Source organism: Megalops cyprinoides, chromosome 16, assembly GCF_013368585.1.
Source record: "Megalops cyprinoides isolate fMegCyp1 chromosome 16, fMegCyp1.pri, whole genome shotgun sequence".
NCBI lineage: Eukaryota > Metazoa > Chordata > Actinopteri > Elopiformes > Megalopidae > Megalops > Megalops cyprinoides.
Window position 1 is genome coordinate 5,463,061 of NC_050598.1, and position 18,931 is coordinate 5,481,991.

Consider the following 18,931-nt stretch of genomic DNA (forward strand, 5'->3'; position numbering starts at 1 on the left):
GTGAGTAAGGATCCCAGCTAAGCAAATGAATGAGATGCTTTCTTACAGTAGTGCTGATGGCCAGGACTGAGATAAGGAGCACTGTTTGTAACCCAAATGTTGCTGGTTCACTTCTTCAGTGGAACAGTGCTGTTACAGGCAAGGTGCTTAACTCCAATTACCTCAGTAAACATCCAGCTGTATAACTGGATGAAGTGTAAAAATCTAACTGGGTCACTCTGCATCAGAGCATCTGCTTAGCAACTGTAATGTAATGATGTATTGCCTCTGTCCCCTCTCCACCTGATGCCCTGGTTACTCTGTGAACTTGCTGGCATGAACAGACAGATCACTGAGAAGCTGATGGAGCTTGTGGTGAACCTCCAGAGACAAATTGTCCCACTTCCTCTACTCATGTTCACTGTCATGACATGACATGACAACCATAATGAAAAGGCCAAGGGTGGAATTCAAGGGAGTAAGCACCTTTCTTACATTGCAGGGCAGTATTGGGGAGGTATGGTGTATGGTATGAAGATGCACACTGAGAATTATGATGGCTGGAAGACTGGTTTAGCATAATGTGCCATTAGCCTTGTAGGGTGTTTGTTGAACAGAATTACCTCACACTGAGACGTGTGATAAGGCAGGTGATCCTAGGCTTAAATGTGCAGTTACTCAGTGCAGTTTACCCCTTGCCAGTTGTGACTTACTGAGCATATACACTGGGGTCCAAAATGATTGGGACACTCACTTTTTTTTCTGAAAACCCACAATATTTTTGCTGCATATTCCATCAGACATTGGGAAAGTCATATTTATGTCAATGTCAATTTCAGCTTCATCTTCTGTGACCATGTTCCAACCTTGTTAGGTTTATATAGGCTTCAGTATGAGTGTTCAATTAGGGGGCAGGGCAACGTTCAATCAGGCCTAATTGAAGTGGTGGTCATTTTTGTTCACTTATGTGCACTCAAGAAGTATGTAGGTACCTTTTAAAATTAAGTTAATGTCATGGTATTGTCAGTTTGTTTGGCAGAATTAATGTCATACATAATATTAAAATGTTGGAAATAAAGGTAGTCATCAGGCAATCATGTGCCAACCACATAAAGAGATGTTTTGAAAATGTTAATAGTTGCCAGAACATGAAACTGTTTTCACCACACCATAAATTAGGTTTGAGTGTTAAAACTAATAGCTACATGGACACATCCACACTTAACCGCAAAATGCCCAGGTGTCCCAATAATTTTGGACCCTAGTGTAAAACAGGTCACTTTTTTTTTTTTTTTTACAATAAGCCCACTTGCAAAAATACCTGTTCACGAATCGTTAATGCTCATTGGCCAGACTGGAAAGACAAAGTTGAGTATTAACTACCCCTGTGAACACAAGTTTCATGAAACAATGGCTTATAGTTATCATTGGCAGTCTTTAAATTGGCCATACGTTTAAATGTGCTGAGTTGATGTACACTGCAAAATCCATCTCCATTGCGAGTGAGGTTCTTACTCGTGACAAAAAAATAACTTGATTAGCATGTGCTCAGTGCGATCCTGTGCCCAAGTACAGCTTGAATGGGTCTTTCATGCTCCCCCGCTCACCCGTTTACCCTTATTGTCTCAAACACGACACACTGTATGACCACCAGGGGGCAAAAATATCCAAGAGCAAGTGGATGTTTTCAGTGCAGAAAGTTGACTGACAGGATGACAGTGTAAATTCTAAGACCAGAAATAGCTAGAAAATTAAGGCCACATAGCTGTTGAGCTTTCCCTTATAAAACTCCATCTGGAGTTGTGAAAGGGGTTTTGAATGACCAAGTCTGAAATTTTCCTTGCATATGGAAAACAGATTGCCCTTTACACATTTGCTACTTTATTTTGATTCTGCCAAAACACACTGATAGGGTTGTCCATGAGCAATGTACATGAAAGCTATCCAAACAGCACAGAACAGAAATAAACACACTGTTCTAGTTCCTCTGCTACCTATTCCTTGTAGGAAATATGCCTGCCCTGTTTTAAGAACTGTCCCTTGTTCAGCTGTCCTAGTTCTACAATGGAAATGAGTCCATTCTTCACAGGTGATCTTAGTTCAGGCACTTGTACAAAATAAAAACACATTCAAGTAGGCTATATATAAAGACGCACACACATATACACACAGATTTGTGTGTCTACAGTATAAATAAGTATACTACAGTATGCCACCACCAACACTTCATTATGGTTATTGAAATGAAAAATGCTGACGAAATCTCCTGCAACCCAGGTCTTTGGTCACAAAAGATGCTTCTGTCCACAGAAAACTGAAAACTGCTACTATGTTGAGCACTGGGTCTCAGAGATGGGGTTGACGGTGTAATGGTTTGTTTTATGCCCTGTAGAGGGGCCACATATGTACATCCAGCTGCTTCACACAAAACTGAAGGATCACCCTGTGATCCTCTTAAGGTCTCCAAACCCACCCCTCATTACAACATTACTATATCAATGCTTAAGATGAACAAATCCAGGCAGCAAAGTCAGCTGAAAGGTACGCAGCAGTTGACTTTGGGTGGTTGAAAGGCCTGGCTTCACCCCAGATACAGGGATCCACCTATCTCTGGTCCAAGCACACACAAAGGCACCGCTGATGATGCAACTCTCAGTATGGAGAGGGCTACTGTGGTCCAACAGGTGCTAAAGGGTGAGGATGCAACCCTGGCATGACCACTGTGAAAGGGGCAGGGCCTGAGCTGTGAAGGTCAATAGAGTACTGTGAACAGGAGTGGGGCCAGACCACTGTGAAAGTCACTGGGAACTGTGCAAAAGGGGCAGGGTCTTAGCTGTGAAGGTTTATGATATTTTCTCCTGACAGGTGGCCTACATTATATACTGGTCTGAGTGTTTGTGGAACTGACATGTAAAATCAGTAGTTTTTTAACCCGAGTATTACTGTATATATGGAAACCAGTGATTATGTCTCCACATGCAAAGCAAGCTTGCAGTGGTTTCAGTTTGTAGTTATGTCACCTTTCCAGTACTTTCTAATATAAAAAGAAGTTAAAAGGAAGTAATTTGGTGTTCACAATGTATAAGGGAAGCACAATGACCATAGCGACTGTAACTATTTACCTTCAGGTGACACCATATTGATGCTGACCTACTTTATGCTTCCTGTGGGCATGTGCAAACTCTGATGTAGATACTGTGCTGTCTGTCAGGAGACAATGGGTTTATGGGAGCTGTGTGAACAGGGTGAGGACTGGGTTAGGAAGGCTGATGGGAGAAAGGTCAAAGAGGAGGTGCTGAATCACACTATCATGGTTAACCTTCAGATCATGATTTCTGGAATGTCATGCCAGACACATACACTTTGGTATAGTGTGAAAAGGCAGTTCTTGTTATATAAAAGAACTAAGAACGAAACATGTGGTCTTCACAGATGTCCAGCAGATCCTCAAAATTCATCACAGGCTTTCAGGAGGTTCAGGATTAGCACTCTGTTGGATTTACCAATGTGTACTAACTTGAGTGGCATTTTTATTTAGAGAGGCAGGCAGTGTAGTGATCGGCAATTAGACTCCGTACCCTTAGGTCTGGTTCAAATCCCATCGTTGTAGTGGCCTTGAAAATGACTTGCTACCTCAGTTGCCCTGCAAACTGTAAGAGGCGGGCACTCCTGATAAGGAGTAAGGCCTGATAATAAAGTTTTCCCGATAAGCTGTCCTGATATCAACCAGGTAGTCTTGTTAAATGCATGTTTTAAACACAGGAACCCTCTTTTTTTTTAGAATCAAACAAGCTTCGTGGTTTGTTAATACCTTGTGTGTGTGTGCGTGTGCGTGCTTGTGTGGTGTTTTAGGTGCTGTCCAGGGACTGGGAAGCAAGGTGTGTCCAGGTGTAGGTGCTGCCCGTGGGGAGCGCCTGGGGTTGCGGCGAGTGGGTGAGCCGGTGCTTCTTGAGGTGGCCCAGCTCACGGAAGCAGAAGCCGCACTGGGCACAGCGGTACGGCCGCTCGCCCGTGTGGATGCGCTGGTGCTTCTGCAGGCTGTCCAGATGGCGGAAGCGCTTCTCGCAGAACATGCAGGGGTACGGCCGCTCGCCTGTGTGGATGCGCTGGTGCGTCTTGAGGCTGTAGAAGCGGCGGAACCCGCGGCCGCACACGTTGCAGCGGTGGACCTTGTCCGGGCTCTGCGGCTGCTGCTGCTGCTTTTGCGCCACGGCAACCCCATCCCCAGAGGTATCGCCAGAGGATTGTAGGAAGGCGCCACTGAGAATGCCGCCACCGCCGTCAGCAGGAGGGGAGACCTGTTGCAGGAGTGGGGCAGGGTCTGAGTCCTCCTCGATTTTGATCACACCCTCTTTGACATCCTCCCCATCGTCCAGTACCCGGATCAGGCCCAGCTCGTTCACGTGGCCCGCCGGGGGTGAGCCCATCTCAAACTCAAACTCTGTGACCTCAGTCTCCTCCTCCTGGGGCTCAGGTGACGCTCTCTGCCCCTCCTGCTGATATCTCCCAGCATCTTCCTCTCCCTTGGGTGCTGCTGTGTATTCTGGAATGTAATGTACACACCATGTAAAAATTCCTCAATAAACAATAAAGTATATTTTTCAAAATGGGAATAATGAAGGAATTGAATTCATTGAGATTCAAAAATCTCATTTTTAATAAGGCATCAAGGCCATAAACTTTGTATCACAGATTTTAGTGAGGTTCAAGTGTTGTGATTTCCAAATTATGAAGGGTTTTGATATACCAATCTATCACACAATGGATGATAAGGTGAGAGGAACTTTACTGGGCAACAGTCTCCAGTGACTGACTAATGTTCCTCATATGAGGATTTATACATGTTCTGAAAATGTGGAGAACTATGACAGTATTTTACAATAACACTACAAAATAAAGCCACTGAAAAATGATGAAGGGAGTAGAACATATTTTTGTCGTGGAGCTGTAAGGCCCAGATACACCTGTACCTTTCTCTGATGCTCCGTCTGCCGTGATGTAGAACTGATTTTCAGTGTCTCCCACAGTTCGCAACAGTTCGGGTTGGGTGTGCAACTCCGCCGCGCCGTGGGTAGTTCGGCTTTGGCTTGTCAGCAGGGATGGGTTTAAGGAGGACCGGATTCTCCTGCGGAAGCTGGAGCTGCTCCTGGTCCATTCCGTTTGCACTGTTGGCAAGCAGAGGCCAACACTGGGGAAGGATTTGGAGGTCGAAGCGCGCAGAGACGAGCTTCGAAATGATTTCACTGACCTACGCGAGGCGCCTCCGCCGCTCAGCGGGTCCGGCAGCAAATCAGAGGAAGTGGGGGGTAACAGAAAGAGGGCATCCTCGCTTCGGGTCTGCTCTGAGCTCACTGTATGTGAAAGCGGCTGACTTTGATTGAGGAGCAAGCACTGTTTTATGTTCTTCTCGGCCGCTGTCATGTAGTACCGCACAGCCTTCAGTTCACTTTCCTTGATCTCGAGTTTCTCTTTCAAGCTCTTGTTCTCTCGATCGCACTCGGCAGCGGCGGTGTGAGCAGCGCTCAGCTTCGTGTCTACTAGCTTGGCAGTTTCCTGCAGGACCGTCTCTACAGCGCATCTCACCGCTTGTTCGATGGTGGAGGCAAGCTCGTATTTTAAAAAAGAGATGCTTGGCTCCATATTTGCTTTCGTATTTATTTTATATACGGGCGATAGCGCTGTCGATTCCACCCAGAAATGTAAATGTAGATGAATTTAGCTAGCTAAGAAGTACAAAGATTAGCTAAATTAGCTAGATCTAGATGTCAGCGAACCAACAAATGAAGTGACCCCGAATTAAATCTCTCTACACCTCCTACCTAAAGCCAGACACAATTTATGTCATATACCTAGCCTGCTAGTTAGTTAATGTATTTATTCAAACGGTTGTTCGAAACTCACAATTCATTTGTGTGCGCTAGCACCAAGCGTTTCCACATCTATCATTAGCTCAGCTGTTTCCATTCATCCGGCTGTAGCTTGGTAGCTAATGTTAATAACGTTCAAAACAAGCCTTGAAGGTACACGGGTACACAAAAAGTTCTGGAGACACAGCCGTTCATCCTCTCTCAGATTTCACTGCATTTTGATTTACAACACTTCAAACACAGGTGGACAGAGACACCTCGCTAATTCGTGACTCCATCCCATTTCGCTTACCACTACTTGCATGAACTGTTGTCGTCGCTGAATAATGACGTAAGCCAGTCTTACGTAGCAGAGAAATTCATAATGTATCGCTTGGTAGCTGCAGAATTTGTTCATAAATACCGCAGTCGAAGAGGACCCATATAAATGTATAAATCCTCATATTTTACAGTATACCAGTTAACACCGGTTGTTCTCAGGTACATAGCAGTGCGTATACCAAGTGTCGAATTCAGCCTACCCCTTTAAAATGTGGTTTAAAAAGTTCAGAAGGTGTAGCAGTCAAACGAGCATGCCAAGAGCCGTTATTTTATTGCTCCACCACCCCCTGTAGCTGGCTGTTGCTATATTTGCTGAAACAATCTCTATAACCAGATCCATTGGCAACACAGACTAAACCCGAACAGGATGCACGAAAGACTAAGCAGAACTGAAAGAAGAGCAACATCTGTCGGTGTTTTAGCCTGGCTGAGGTGCTAGTTCACACTTGAGGGAGAAATAAAGAGGTGTCACTGGTGGGTTTGATCACCCCCCCCCATTTCTCTTTCAACACACACTCTTTCTCTCCTCTGTCTCTCAGCTCACCATCTTCACTGCGCTATCTGAAAACAGCAAGTGTGAACACTTTCCTATCTCTGTCTTATTTGAAAGATGAGACACACTGGCCCCCTGCAGTGACATGTCAGTTTCATTTTCAGAAAGCATTTCCCAGCTCCAGCATCCCCCACCCTACATGTTCACAAACAACTGCACTTTTATCTAGTGTAGCCCTCTTCATAATGAGTTACCACAAAGATGAGACTGCAAGAAATGGTCTGCTATTGTTAGGTCACGGCACACAAAGAATGGCGGCATAAGATAACTGTGTGTAATACCAAGGAAACAGTGGTAAACAAATCAGTACAAGGCATCAAAACCAAAATAAAGTAAAACGATTGGCCCAGAAGTCTGGAATAATACATCGACTTGTAGTCTTTGTCTTAAAAGCTCACAAGCTAAACTTGAAATTCCTGTTCTGAAACAGCACTCTGTTGTTGTGCCTGTGTGCTAAATCATATTTTGTAAAGCTGACCTCACAATATCTATATGTGTGAGAGACAGAGGGAGAGAGAGATTGAGGGAGAGATATAGAGAGAAGGGGAGCAGGTCTGGTGAGTGCTTCTATTTCCTGTTTTTTTTTCCTGTTGTTTTTTTTGTCACATGAAATACTTTTGCCTTCAGTGCATAAGGGTCACATCACCAAGCTCCCAGTTTTTTTTCATCTTGAGTATGTCTGTGTTGGACTTTCATTTCTGTGTGAAAATTTTTTTTTCCTCCTTAATGTCTGGGATTAATTTTCTATTTTGACAGGCACTCTTTAGGAAAACAAGGCTCACACCGTACATGTTTTGTAAATGATTTTCCTTTTGACTGTTGAGTGAAAAGGATAACATTGAACTTTCCAACCTCATTCTACAGTGCCTTTCTCAGGCCAGCAGAATGGTCCAGCAGTAAAACCAAATGTGTTTTATAGCTCTGTCACGCCACTTGCACAAAGTCAAGTTAGGTCCTTCATGAGTAAAAATACTGATCGAGGAACAGTATGAGACATGAGAAAATGACGAGTTAGCACCTCTTTCTGAATGACTAGCCTCTTCGTTTCTAACTCACCCACGACAAACTGCTCTGAACACAAACTTCACACCTAGACCAGAGCACTGAAACTTGCTGTGCAGAGAAGCTATGCTCATTTGTCACATCGAGAGACCAATACGCCAAACAAAACTTGTGATAATACTGTGCTTGCCTGTTTGTTTAAACAAATGGTAATGGCAACAGAGTCTTTTTCTCTATCATCTGTATGGAAATGTTGGTTATAATTGTGTCCAGGTAATAGAGAATTGTTCTCAGGTAACACCTGAGGTCTTCAGGGATCTTCAGGGTTCTAGCTGAAGTGTATGGGAATTTCTTTAGTGGTTCTTGCAATTTTGAGAAGTGTGTCATAGGCTGTGCTGAGGATGGTGGTGGTGGTAGGGGGCTGTCGTGATTGTTTGAAAAAGAAAAAAAGGCTTTGAAGTTCTGCTATCATTTATACAAATATTGAACGTGCACAGTGCCTGTCAAGGGTCTTTGAGGCTCAATTCCTTTCTGCTCCTGCTAGACAGATTGGCCATACCTGTCAAGAAGGTTATATTTATCCTATATTCCTCCACAACAACACCAGCATAACAGCCATGCAGGTATCTTAGTGTGTCCAGATTTGGATCTCAGCTGAAAGATTACTTCAACAACTTCTGCTTAGTGGTTTATGAATATGTTGACATTTTTACAAGGTTATTGTGCAGGCTTCGTCAATAAGTCAATGGAAGTAAATTACAGAGGCTCTTCGGGACAGTTTTGCCTTAAGTGACCAGGTAGTGACCAGATTCCCCTGGTTAATTACTAAAAATGCCAGACCAATGTTAAAAAAAAGACTTCAAGATTGTCTGTTTTGTTGGCATATACCACAATTAGTCTGTAGTTAAATTATGTTCATTGTTATACTGAAAATGTAAAATAGTTTAATATTATTCAAAATACCATTTAAATGAGAGCATTTAAATAAATAAATACATTTACGAATAGAAAAGACTTACATTTTGTTGATAACTCATATTTCATGGACTTCAGATGGTTACATATACTTTTGGCAGCTCTTCCATGTAAAAGCTTTAATTCTACATAATAGATTACTTCTTCCTTGACGTGTTAACGAGTAACATTCGCTGTCACCTTAATAGGCCTGCTGATAATGTTGCAGCCCCTCGTTTTGTTTTGCGAGTTCAACTTCCTTGTGTGTTGCCTTTAGTTTCGTTTCTTTAGTTTTATGCGTGGCCGCAGCTGCTGATAAACTCAGAGGCAGCAGAGACATTTGATTGTCTGACTCGGTGGGGAAGAGTCGCTCACAGTTTGCGAAGAAACTGCTCAGTCCTGCTTCAGAATGAAAAAGGGATTCATGCTGTTTGCTGTGGCTTGCGCCATAGCTGTAGGTAAGTAATTTGGTTTCTTTATTTGATAAATTGCAACATTTATCGAAATATTGCAACTATTTATTTAGTAGTAAACCACGCTTTGTGTTAGAATATGAAAACCGCGCTCAGTGTCGGAATATGCTAATCACAAAGTAACCGCACAGTTTACAGTTGAAACATTTATTTGCTAAAAAAAAAAAAAAAGCCCCAACAAAACAGTAATATTCCACAATTTGGTGGCATGTGTTTGAGACAATGCAGGAGTCTAAGGTTAGCGTAGTCAGGCCGCGTTCTAAATTGTATCAAATTACCTGTTGCACTCCTCTTCGTGCTTGGCGTCACTCTTTTCAGTTCTACACTTTTGTTGCTCTTAAAATGAGTAAAATTGCTCCAGTTCTGTGTAAAAATGTGTGAAATGTTTGAGATGATTTTGAATTCAAATACAGATTTCCTGGTTTGAGAGAACGCACAGCATTGAACTTTTTCTGTATGTTTTTGCTGTGTTGAAAAAAAATGTTTTTAAAATAGAAGTCTGTAATTGATTAGGTGCCATCCTTCATATCACCTAAAAGTTTATTCGCAATTTAGGTCCAAACTTACACACTTAAAATGGGCTCATCATGTGATTTCAAAGGGAGTGTCGAAAGTAGATCACGGGAGTGTTTGACGAGTTTCAGTTTCCAGTCAGTGCCAAACGCAGGAGGCGTCAAGCGTCAAAACCAATGTTCTCCACGCTCCCCAAAGGCAACCCGGTTACAAGCGGTTCAACTAGAAAACTGAACGCGAACACTGCGCCTACAAGAGGTCTACCATTTCATTGTTGGAAAAAACACCTGTTACTGTTGCCTTGACTACATGTCTTCTGTGTCGTCCGTTTTCTCCGAGCTGCGCCTATACGCGTGAATAAAAGTTTTTTTTTTTTTGAGACTGCGGTCAAGCCTATTTAACCATAAGTGATGTGAAAGAGACCACGTCAAACAGATTTGTCATAGAGTCTAGTCAAACAGTAACACAATCACAATTTTATGTTTAATGTTATCAACGACTGTTCTATTTTAAGATAAAGCGTGTAAATGTTCTAGTTTGTAATTAACGAATGTGTACCTGCAATACACAATTAAGTGACCTTCATATGCAAAGTCAGCTTGAGTTAAACGGCACCCCGCCAGCCTAGGGTACTTAGCCAGTTCGGGTCACACGTCAGTCTTCGCAATGACCAAGTCTATTCTGTGTAAAACACGTATTTTATGTCTCCTACTTCAGCAAGGTAATTTCACCTGCGTAAATTTAGTTTATTAGGTTTAATTTTGCTGTAAAACACGTCGGTGTTGGACTCCGATTTCGAAAGATATTGCTGTGCCAGTCACATGACTTCACCTGCTTGACTCCATTAGTAAACCTATGACTGACTTAATATTTGCCTGCCAAGGAAAGATTACATTCTACAATAGATTTATTTATTCTTTAATATTTATCAGTGTTGAAATATTACTTAATTTATATATACTTTGAAGAAAAAAAACTTCCACCATGTATAGCGTTGACGTGGCCAATACATGACAAACACACCCACTGATACGCACCGTTTCTGGTCTCGGCAATAAATTCGGTATTTAAGAAATTGTAATTTTCATAATCCGAAACCATACTCAAATTGGTACTAGGGATATACATGCGCAGAGATGAGTTGCGCCAATGTTCCACGTGAGATTAAATTGCGGGGACCTTGAAAAACGCCTTTGACCTGGATTTCCACTGTTGTTTACCAGCTATGTAGATAATGTGTGGGGCGATTAATAATATGTATGTTACCTTAAATGATGCTGACTTGCAAGTTGTAGGAATAATAATAACAATATTACTAAAATTAATGGTGTTTTAACACAAAATTTACACCATATAATTCACTGAGTGCAGAATATAAAATAATATATGCAAGAGTCATATAATCATAACAGTATTTATAATAGTATAGTGTTAATATTTGTAATTATGTATAATGGTCATATAACTGTAAATACTAACAATAAATCAAGGAGTGCCAGCCTTATCATCCAGATAGAATCACTATTGAAGAGTTCTTGCTTCATGACGTGTTGTGTTATCTAATGAAAGATCTCTTTACCAAAGAAATCAAAATGTGTTCATGCAGAAAAGTGGTGCTTCAGTCTTGTGGTTAAAATGTCTTTTTTATGCCCAGCTTGAAATGGTATCTTCTGAGGACTATGTACTCATGGTTACAACCCTTGTGCAAGTCAGTAACACAACTGACAGACGGTTCAGACACATGTGAAACTGATGTCGTGATGATGCAGACACTACACCAAATATCCATTGTTTCATCACACACCGCTTAGGGTTGTCCCTCATTTAGCCTCAAGTCCTTAAAACAAGCATTTCAAAGCCCTTTAGTAGAAGTGAAAGTGTACTACACTCAAAATGTAGGCAGAGATCATTCATTCGAAGCAGCTGAGAGGATGTTGCATTTCTGAGTCGTAGAGTAAGTTTCTGGCTGTTTCTAAGACAACCTGTGGGGTGACAACGTTGTTGCAGCAACACGAGTATCTCATGACACAAGCTGACTTGCTGCAGCTCGCAGCTGTAAAAAAGGAAAATATGAGGCCGTTTCTTGAGCCAAGCATTTACTGTTACTGTCCTAAACTGCTGTAGCACAGATTTCCATTGTAACTGTGAGCCATGTGTCATAGGTAGTTCTCACCCTATCGTCTTGGGTTTCATTTTATCCGGACAGAGTGACGCGTACATAGAGATTACTTCAGCTTCAGGTAGATGCGTCCAGGAGATTGATGGGCTTCCTCTCTGATATGGGAACAGCTGTCACCACTCCCTGTGGCCCCATGCTCAGGTCAGCCTGTCTGCTGAGCACCGATCCTAGATCACTGATGTGGGATCGGTGCTCAGCAGGAAAGCAGATTGGTGACGGCTCCATGTATCCCAACTCTTTGACCAGAGAGTACAATTGGAGCTCAATTCTCCAGGCCCCTGTGCTGAACAAAGATAGGCTGTATTGGTTTTAGATGTGTCCAAGTGAATTCTTGACAGTTGACACACAATGTCACTGAAATGCCAGAACCTTCGGTTGTTTTCACGGGTTTTCCAGCATTCAGACGATAAGCTGTACAGAGTAAGAAACCATAGTGCATCAAGGAGGAGCATGGAGATTTCAACCCTTGGAGTTCTGAGTTGCGAAACTGAATGCCTGGACCTGGTTCCTCATTCTCTGCAGTTATGAAGGGTGTGATTAATTGTCATCAGCAGCGGGGAAGTTCCTGCCCCCACTGCATGTGACCAGAGTTGCATGACATACAGTAACTGGTGAACTGCTGTTAATGCCATAGTCACGTGATGTTCTGGTTCCCCAGGTTGTGCGACGTTTTCTCCACTTCAGCAAACTATCCCTCCCCCCCAATCAAAAAACGGCAGAGAGGTCCACAGATCTGTTCCTGTCCGGCAAATTCTCGAAGCATTGCCAGAGGTAGCCCCGAGGGTTAAATTCACTTTGTGCTGGGAAACTCGTATGAATCCAGCATGTAGGAGACAAAACTGTGGGAGGATGAGACATATAAAATACACTATCAGACTGTGACAGTTCTGATCTAGTATCCTCTCTGCTCTTGGCCTAACCATATTGTATTGTATTGTATACACTTTCGGAAAGTGCATATGACTGAATGTAAATGAATACATTTTAAATGGGGGTGAAGTGCATTTTCCAACGCACTGTTGCTCATGTGGCCTTGTGTTATGACAGCAAGTGCCTTTTCAGTACAAGTCCCTCTAAGTGCGCCTGCCACATAAATCCAGATAAACATAATGTGACTCTCAGCTGGAGTGTACTTTGAATAGCACTAGGCCTGGAGTCTCCTCTCCTACAGGGATCCATTTAGGACAGCTGGGACTTTGAGACCTGTTAGGAGTGTGGCGTGGCTGCTTAGTTTGAACTGAGTCATTTAGGAGTAGTATTTAGGAAGGCGAAGGCCAAAGGGGACAGGGGCTTAGCCGGCTTTTTCCTGCCTTTTTGGCAGGCTGATCTTTCAGGCCCATCTGCTGTTGAAAGGACATTCAGAGGGACAGAGAGGTCGGGAGGGGGACGTGTCTGGTGTTTTGTGGGCTCCAGTTCTTGGCAACAGTCATTTATAGCTTCTTTTAAGGGGTCTGAGCCTTAGCTGCATGGGAGTGTGCCCACCAAAGGTATAACCCAGTCCAGGGTATAAGCACACATCATTTTGGCAGCTCATCAATATGAAATTGTTGGTCAAAATACAGTACATACAGGATTTCCACAACAGGTGTTGGTTAATAATGTGGTGTGGGTTGTACCTCCCTTAAAAAATGTTAAGCTTCTAATTTATAATTGGTGGTGGTGTTGTAGAATGTGGTTGGCACCATTTAGCTTACTGTAACACTATGTACAAAGCTGGGGAAGGTAGTTGAAGGGATAAACAATGATATTGGGTAAGTTAAGATAAGTTAAAATATAGTTTTATAGTAAGTAAAAATGTAAAAATCCCAACCACGTGGGTTAGAGCCCAGCTTTGCAGTCATTTTTGAATGCATACTTTTTTTTTTTTTTTTTTTTGCTTTCATGAAAGGCTATGGTTAAACAGAGTTAGGAATATCACATACCACTGTTGAGCTTCCCCTTTCTCTGTTAGGCATCTCCCAAGCCAACGTTTGCCTCCGATAATGCATTTGATTGCGGCAATTGTTGTCATGTGCCAGCACCAGTGTTGCAAAATCCAAAGGTAGTAGGGAGGACATTACCGAGTGACACGACAGGAATGGACTCAAACTGGGAAATGGCGTTGTGGGGAGTGGTTCCTATACCAGTGGAAGCTGTGTGGAAGAGACCATTGACTACCCTAGCAATGACTACACTTTTTTAGATTATATAATATAATATTATATAATAATGTGTTTATTATAGAGACATTTTGACAGAAATTTCTGTAGGTTAATTTTAGTGTGCCATTTCAATGCTCTGCTAAAGTTATAAGTGCCATGCAGTGTTGTAGATGGTGTGTGTAAGGATTGGTGTTCTTTCTTTAAAGCTTTTGCAGCAGATCAAGATGAACAGAAGAAAGGCAAACCAGCTGCCACCGTTTCTCCCCCTGGGAAATTTGGAGTGTCCCCTACCCCATCAGTCCAACCCAACACAACAACCACCGCTCCTAACACCACCACAACCACACACGCTCCTAACACCACCACCACTACACACGCTCCTAACACCACCACCACTACACACGCTCCTAACACCACCACCACTACACACGCTCCTAACACCACCACCACCACACATGCTCCTAACACCACCACCACCACACATGCTCCTAACACCACCACCACCACACATGCTCCTAACACCACCACCACCACACATGCTCCTAACACCACCACCACCACACATGCTCCTAACACCACCACTACCACACATGCTCCTAACACCACCACCACGGTCCATACTACGACGGCCAATCACACTGTGGGTCCCAACACGACCACTGCCACACCACCCCCTCCCCAGCCCACTCCCAAGGCCAATGTGACGACGGGCAACTACACCCTGAAGGATAAGGACGGGAAGTCGTGTGTGCTCATCCAGATGGGGCTGCAGATCAGGGTGCAGTTCGCCACCAAAAACAACAAGGTCAGCAGCCTGAATGTTCATGCATTACATGTGGAGATCAGTGTCTGTGGCCTGAGGCTATGGTACCGAGTAGCTTACCATTTTGCAATCCCAAATCATTTTTGTGCCTAAGCTGCCTTGCCCTTAGGAAAGGACAGTTCATTATAATCCTTTAGGAAAATATGTCCAGCAGTAAATATAATTTCAGTTCCATTTAAAGATAAACCTTATATAGATGTTTCCTTTGGAACTGTTTAGGAAACCAAGTTTAAATGGGCATTACTTTACATAATAGCGTCTGCTAAACACCAGTAATGTAATCTAGAATGACTTGCATCAGTTTTTTACAATGTTATCCATTCATACAGCTGGATATTTACTGAGACAATTGTGGGTTAGGTACCTTGCCCAAGGGTACAGCAGCAGTGCCCCTGTGGGGAATTGAACCTGCAACCTGCTCTTAACCATTATGCTACACTGCTTCCCAACAATGGGCAGGCTGAAAAAACCCATAGGCAAATATCGGGCATGGCGACTTCATGATTTAATACCGGGCATGGCGACTTCATGATTTAATGGGCCCTTTTCTCCTCCCCTCCACTGTACAAACAGGAGCCTTTAATTAGTAAGGGACCACTCCGGATCTCACTCGGCACCATCTTTACTCAGTCTTGCTGCCTGTTGCTAGTGAAAGTGACCCGTCCCCAAGGACTGCCTTTTTTAGAGGCCATGTGCTAGCACTGCAGCTAGGCTCTGTTGAATGTGAGCAGGGAAATCCCCTAAACTCCAGATGGATATGAATTTTCTGGACTATTATTTTTTTTTTTAGTCTGAGGGAACCTTCATCGTACAGCCATTGAAGACCACTGTAACTGGGACCTGCGACGCTTCTAAGGCAAACTTCAATCTCACCTTCCCTGAGGGATTCGTTGCCCTCCAGTTTCAGAAGGTAAGACTTAAGATGCTGGGTAGTGAGGTTAGAAAAAAAGTGTGTGTATGTGTATATATGTATGCATATATAGATATATATGTAAAGATACAGTATGTGTAAAATATGGTACTTGGGGTAATGATTGTTCCCAGATCAAAAGCATTTGATGATTGTGTATGCCTAGGTGTAGCTTATTAAACTATTATTAACTATTATTAAACTATTATTTTCCTCATTTAGTGTATGTATGTAATATATATATATATATATATATATATATATATATATATTCACACACTCACACTCTTTTTTTTTTTTGACCACATCACTATTTGGACCAAAATTGATGTGATGTGACAATTTCACAAGGAATACGAAAAATTTTAATTGGGTTCTGTGTATATTAATCTAATATACAGATACAGAAAACGTGGAGACAGAAAGCAAACTCAGCCATAGTTTTTGATTTTAGCAAATTGCTCCTCAATTGTATGGAGAGAGGAATGGCAGTGTGAACAGTGCGAGGTGCTTCATACCTGTCAGTGTGTAACCCTAGCTTTTGCATGTTTTGAGTTGGGCATCTCCTAGGAATATAGAGAATATATTGTGGTGCTGTAAAAATAACTACAGTATCAAAAAAAGGGTATCTTTAAAAATGTACTAAGGAATTGAATAAATGAACACAATATTAAATGTCCCTATTTCTTATAAAGACTAGTTATCTGCTAGAGACCGAAGAGATGAAAAAGGAACCTGGATTTTAAAGAGGAAGTTGTAACACAAAAGTCCTATTTTTAAAGCCTATAAAAAATAACCCCTCAAAGAGACAGCTTAAAAGGGGCAGCAGGGCCCGTTTGAAGAAACCAGGTGTTCAGGAGCAGCTACAAGAGCATAGTCAACCTAAGACTTAATGTTCTCAAAATGTACTGTTCTAGCAGTGTTTTCTAATGCTCCACAACACTGTGAGGATTTCCTTTTGGTAAGCTGTCATGGTTGAGGTTGAGAGATTGAGAGAGTGAGAGCGTTATTCAATGAGTTTATTGTGCAACTGAACGTCACCCACATTAACATATTAAAGGGTAATTCCCCTGGAAAATCCATAACTTGACACAGCACATTAATAAAACGTTGAGTTTAATGTTTTTGTATGTTCTGTTGTGTTCAGAGTGGGACAAATGCGTAATGGTGCCTTGATACATGTGTCCATGTAGCCCACATACATATGTTTTGTTTTTTCTAATATTCTTATGAATCGGGGAAAGATTATGCAAGGTCTCTAAGTGGCTGCTCATCTTTTTCAGAATGCCACCCAGAAAGCAGTCTATGTCACCTCTGTTGCTGTGGAAGTGACCTACCCTTTTGACCAAGCAGGTATAGTTCAATGTTACACTGGGCCATAAACTGCCTGGTTAGAAAAGGACACACATTTACATAAGTCACTGCTGCTTCATTGCTTCTGATATTATTTTAGGGTCGTTGTACCTTTTTGTACCTAAACATGTAAGTGCAGCTTTTTGATGTTTAGCGTTTATTTGCATAGATGTTCTGTCTCTCTTGTTTATGCTATTTCAAATGGTTAGATATTAACAAGAGCACAGTTTACTTTGAGTCAGCATGACATTAACTTAACCTGTGCACACACCACAGGTTAGCATGGACGCATTATTTAAAGGGGCACTCACAGCACCTTATGCGATGCATTACAGAATGATTGTATTATTTAAGCTCATCAATATCTCCAATGCAGTGTTGACCAGTAGGCTTGATGTGCATGGTTTGCAGTGCATGTGATGTTATGACGAGAATGGCGTTCTCTTTGTAGTGGATCCCACAGCCAAGTACTCGGCCAAGAACGAGTCTCTGGAGCTCTTCCGCGCAGGCATTGGCCACTCCTACTCCTGCAGGAGCCAAGTGGTGAACATGGGACAAGTGATCACTCTGAGTGTGACCCAAAACAGGATGCAGGCTTTCAACATCACCAATGACAACTACGGCCTCCGTACGTGTCTGATAGATCACCATGGGTTGTAACATGTGCAGCGAAATTCAGATTCTGGAATGTTGAATCCTTTTTGAAGTGAATTTCACAAAAGGCACTTCATAAATCCTCACGAAAACATTGGTAAAAAAAAAAAGTTTAATGGAAGTAAAGCATTAAAAGCCCATCATGTCTCTCTCCTTGGGCCTTGTGTGTTTGACAATGTTGCCTCTCTCTCTCCCCCTGCAGCTGATCCCTGCCCCGCCGACAAGCCGGACTACCGCGTGGCCATCGCTGTGGGCATCGTCCTCCTCGTCCTCATCTGCATCGTCGTCCTGGCTTACCTTGTCGGCAGGAGGAGACGGACGGACGGATACCAGTCCCTCTGAGCAAGCAAGTCTGCAGGATTTTAGGGGGGGGGGGGGCCTTTGCCGCGCTGCACAAGCTACTCTCCTCGCCCTCCTTTCACGTCCCAACCCCAAGACATCCCACGCCACTCTCACACCCGCTGCATAAACCAAGGACGATTAATCCATTCGTCCCCTCCAACCTCTTGCAGTCAAGTAGGGGGGGCATTTTCGGTCCAGGGGGTCCTGTGGACCCTGCAGGTTTTACAGGTGTACCTTTGTATACACAGTATGCTTTTTTTATACATTAAAAGAGCTAGGTGAGCAGGGGGTGAAACTGGGGAAATTGCATGGCCCTCAAGGACCAAAAATGCCCACCCTCTCCGCCTCAAAACCCTGTGCTCCACCAATGTGTCAGCACTCTCAACCACAGCGGAGCTGACGTAAGAACCTGGCAGCCTTTGTCTACAGGGTGACCCCAACAATGTTACCCCCTTACTTCCAACCCAACCCCGAATCCTGCCCCACTTCAGAGCTACTAAGACGTCTTTGATCATCCACCACGTCTAACAATACAATAACAATTGCAATTAATCACACAATTGTTCTGTCCATCCCACAATAATTCTGTTTGCATGGGTCTTCTGCATGCTTCTGTTCAAGTTAAGTTGTCAGGGCAGCTTCCCCCTTGCCTATTTGCTGTTCTGCGTGTTATTACATGTCATGCTTTACCATTGTTAATGGCCGTAGTGTTGAGGGGGAAACAAGACAAATTCAACTGTGATAGCTGTTTCTCATGGTTCTTGGTTATTTCGTAGTTCTAATGCATTACAAACTGCTGAGTTACCCTTGGTGAAAGCCCATTCTGTGAGATGCCATTCCTGACATCTTAACTTGAATATCAGAATG

At 42.9% G+C, this 18,931-nt stretch overlaps 2 protein-coding genes across 2 annotated transcripts; one reads left to right on the forward strand and one right to left on the reverse strand.

Moving 5' to 3' along the window:
* Positions 1-3,802: 3,802 nt before the first annotated feature.
* On the reverse strand, positions 3,803-5,973 carry LOC118791607 (Krueppel-like factor 6). The gene is made up of 2 exons (XM_036549026.1): positions 4,950-5,973; positions 3,803-4,522 (listed from the first exon to the last, which is right to left on the reverse strand). The coding sequence occupies exons 1-2, from the start codon at positions 5,617-5,619 to the stop codon at positions 3,828-3,830; spliced, it is 1,365 nt and encodes a 454-aa protein (XP_036404919.1). The 5' UTR covers positions 5,620-5,973; the 3' UTR covers positions 3,803-3,827.
* Positions 5,974-8,980: 3,007 nt separating this feature from the next.
* LOC118791651 (macrosialin-like) lies at positions 8,981-18,437 on the forward strand. The gene is made up of 6 exons (XM_036549101.1): positions 8,981-9,134; positions 14,189-14,787; positions 15,596-15,715; positions 16,999-17,068; positions 17,520-17,696; positions 17,925-18,437. Exons 1-6 carry the CDS (start codon positions 9,086-9,088, stop codon positions 18,062-18,064), a joined length of 1,155 nt encoding a protein of 384 aa, XP_036404994.1. The 5' UTR covers positions 8,981-9,085; the 3' UTR covers positions 18,065-18,437.
* The last annotated feature ends 494 nt before the right edge of the window (positions 18,438-18,931 follow it).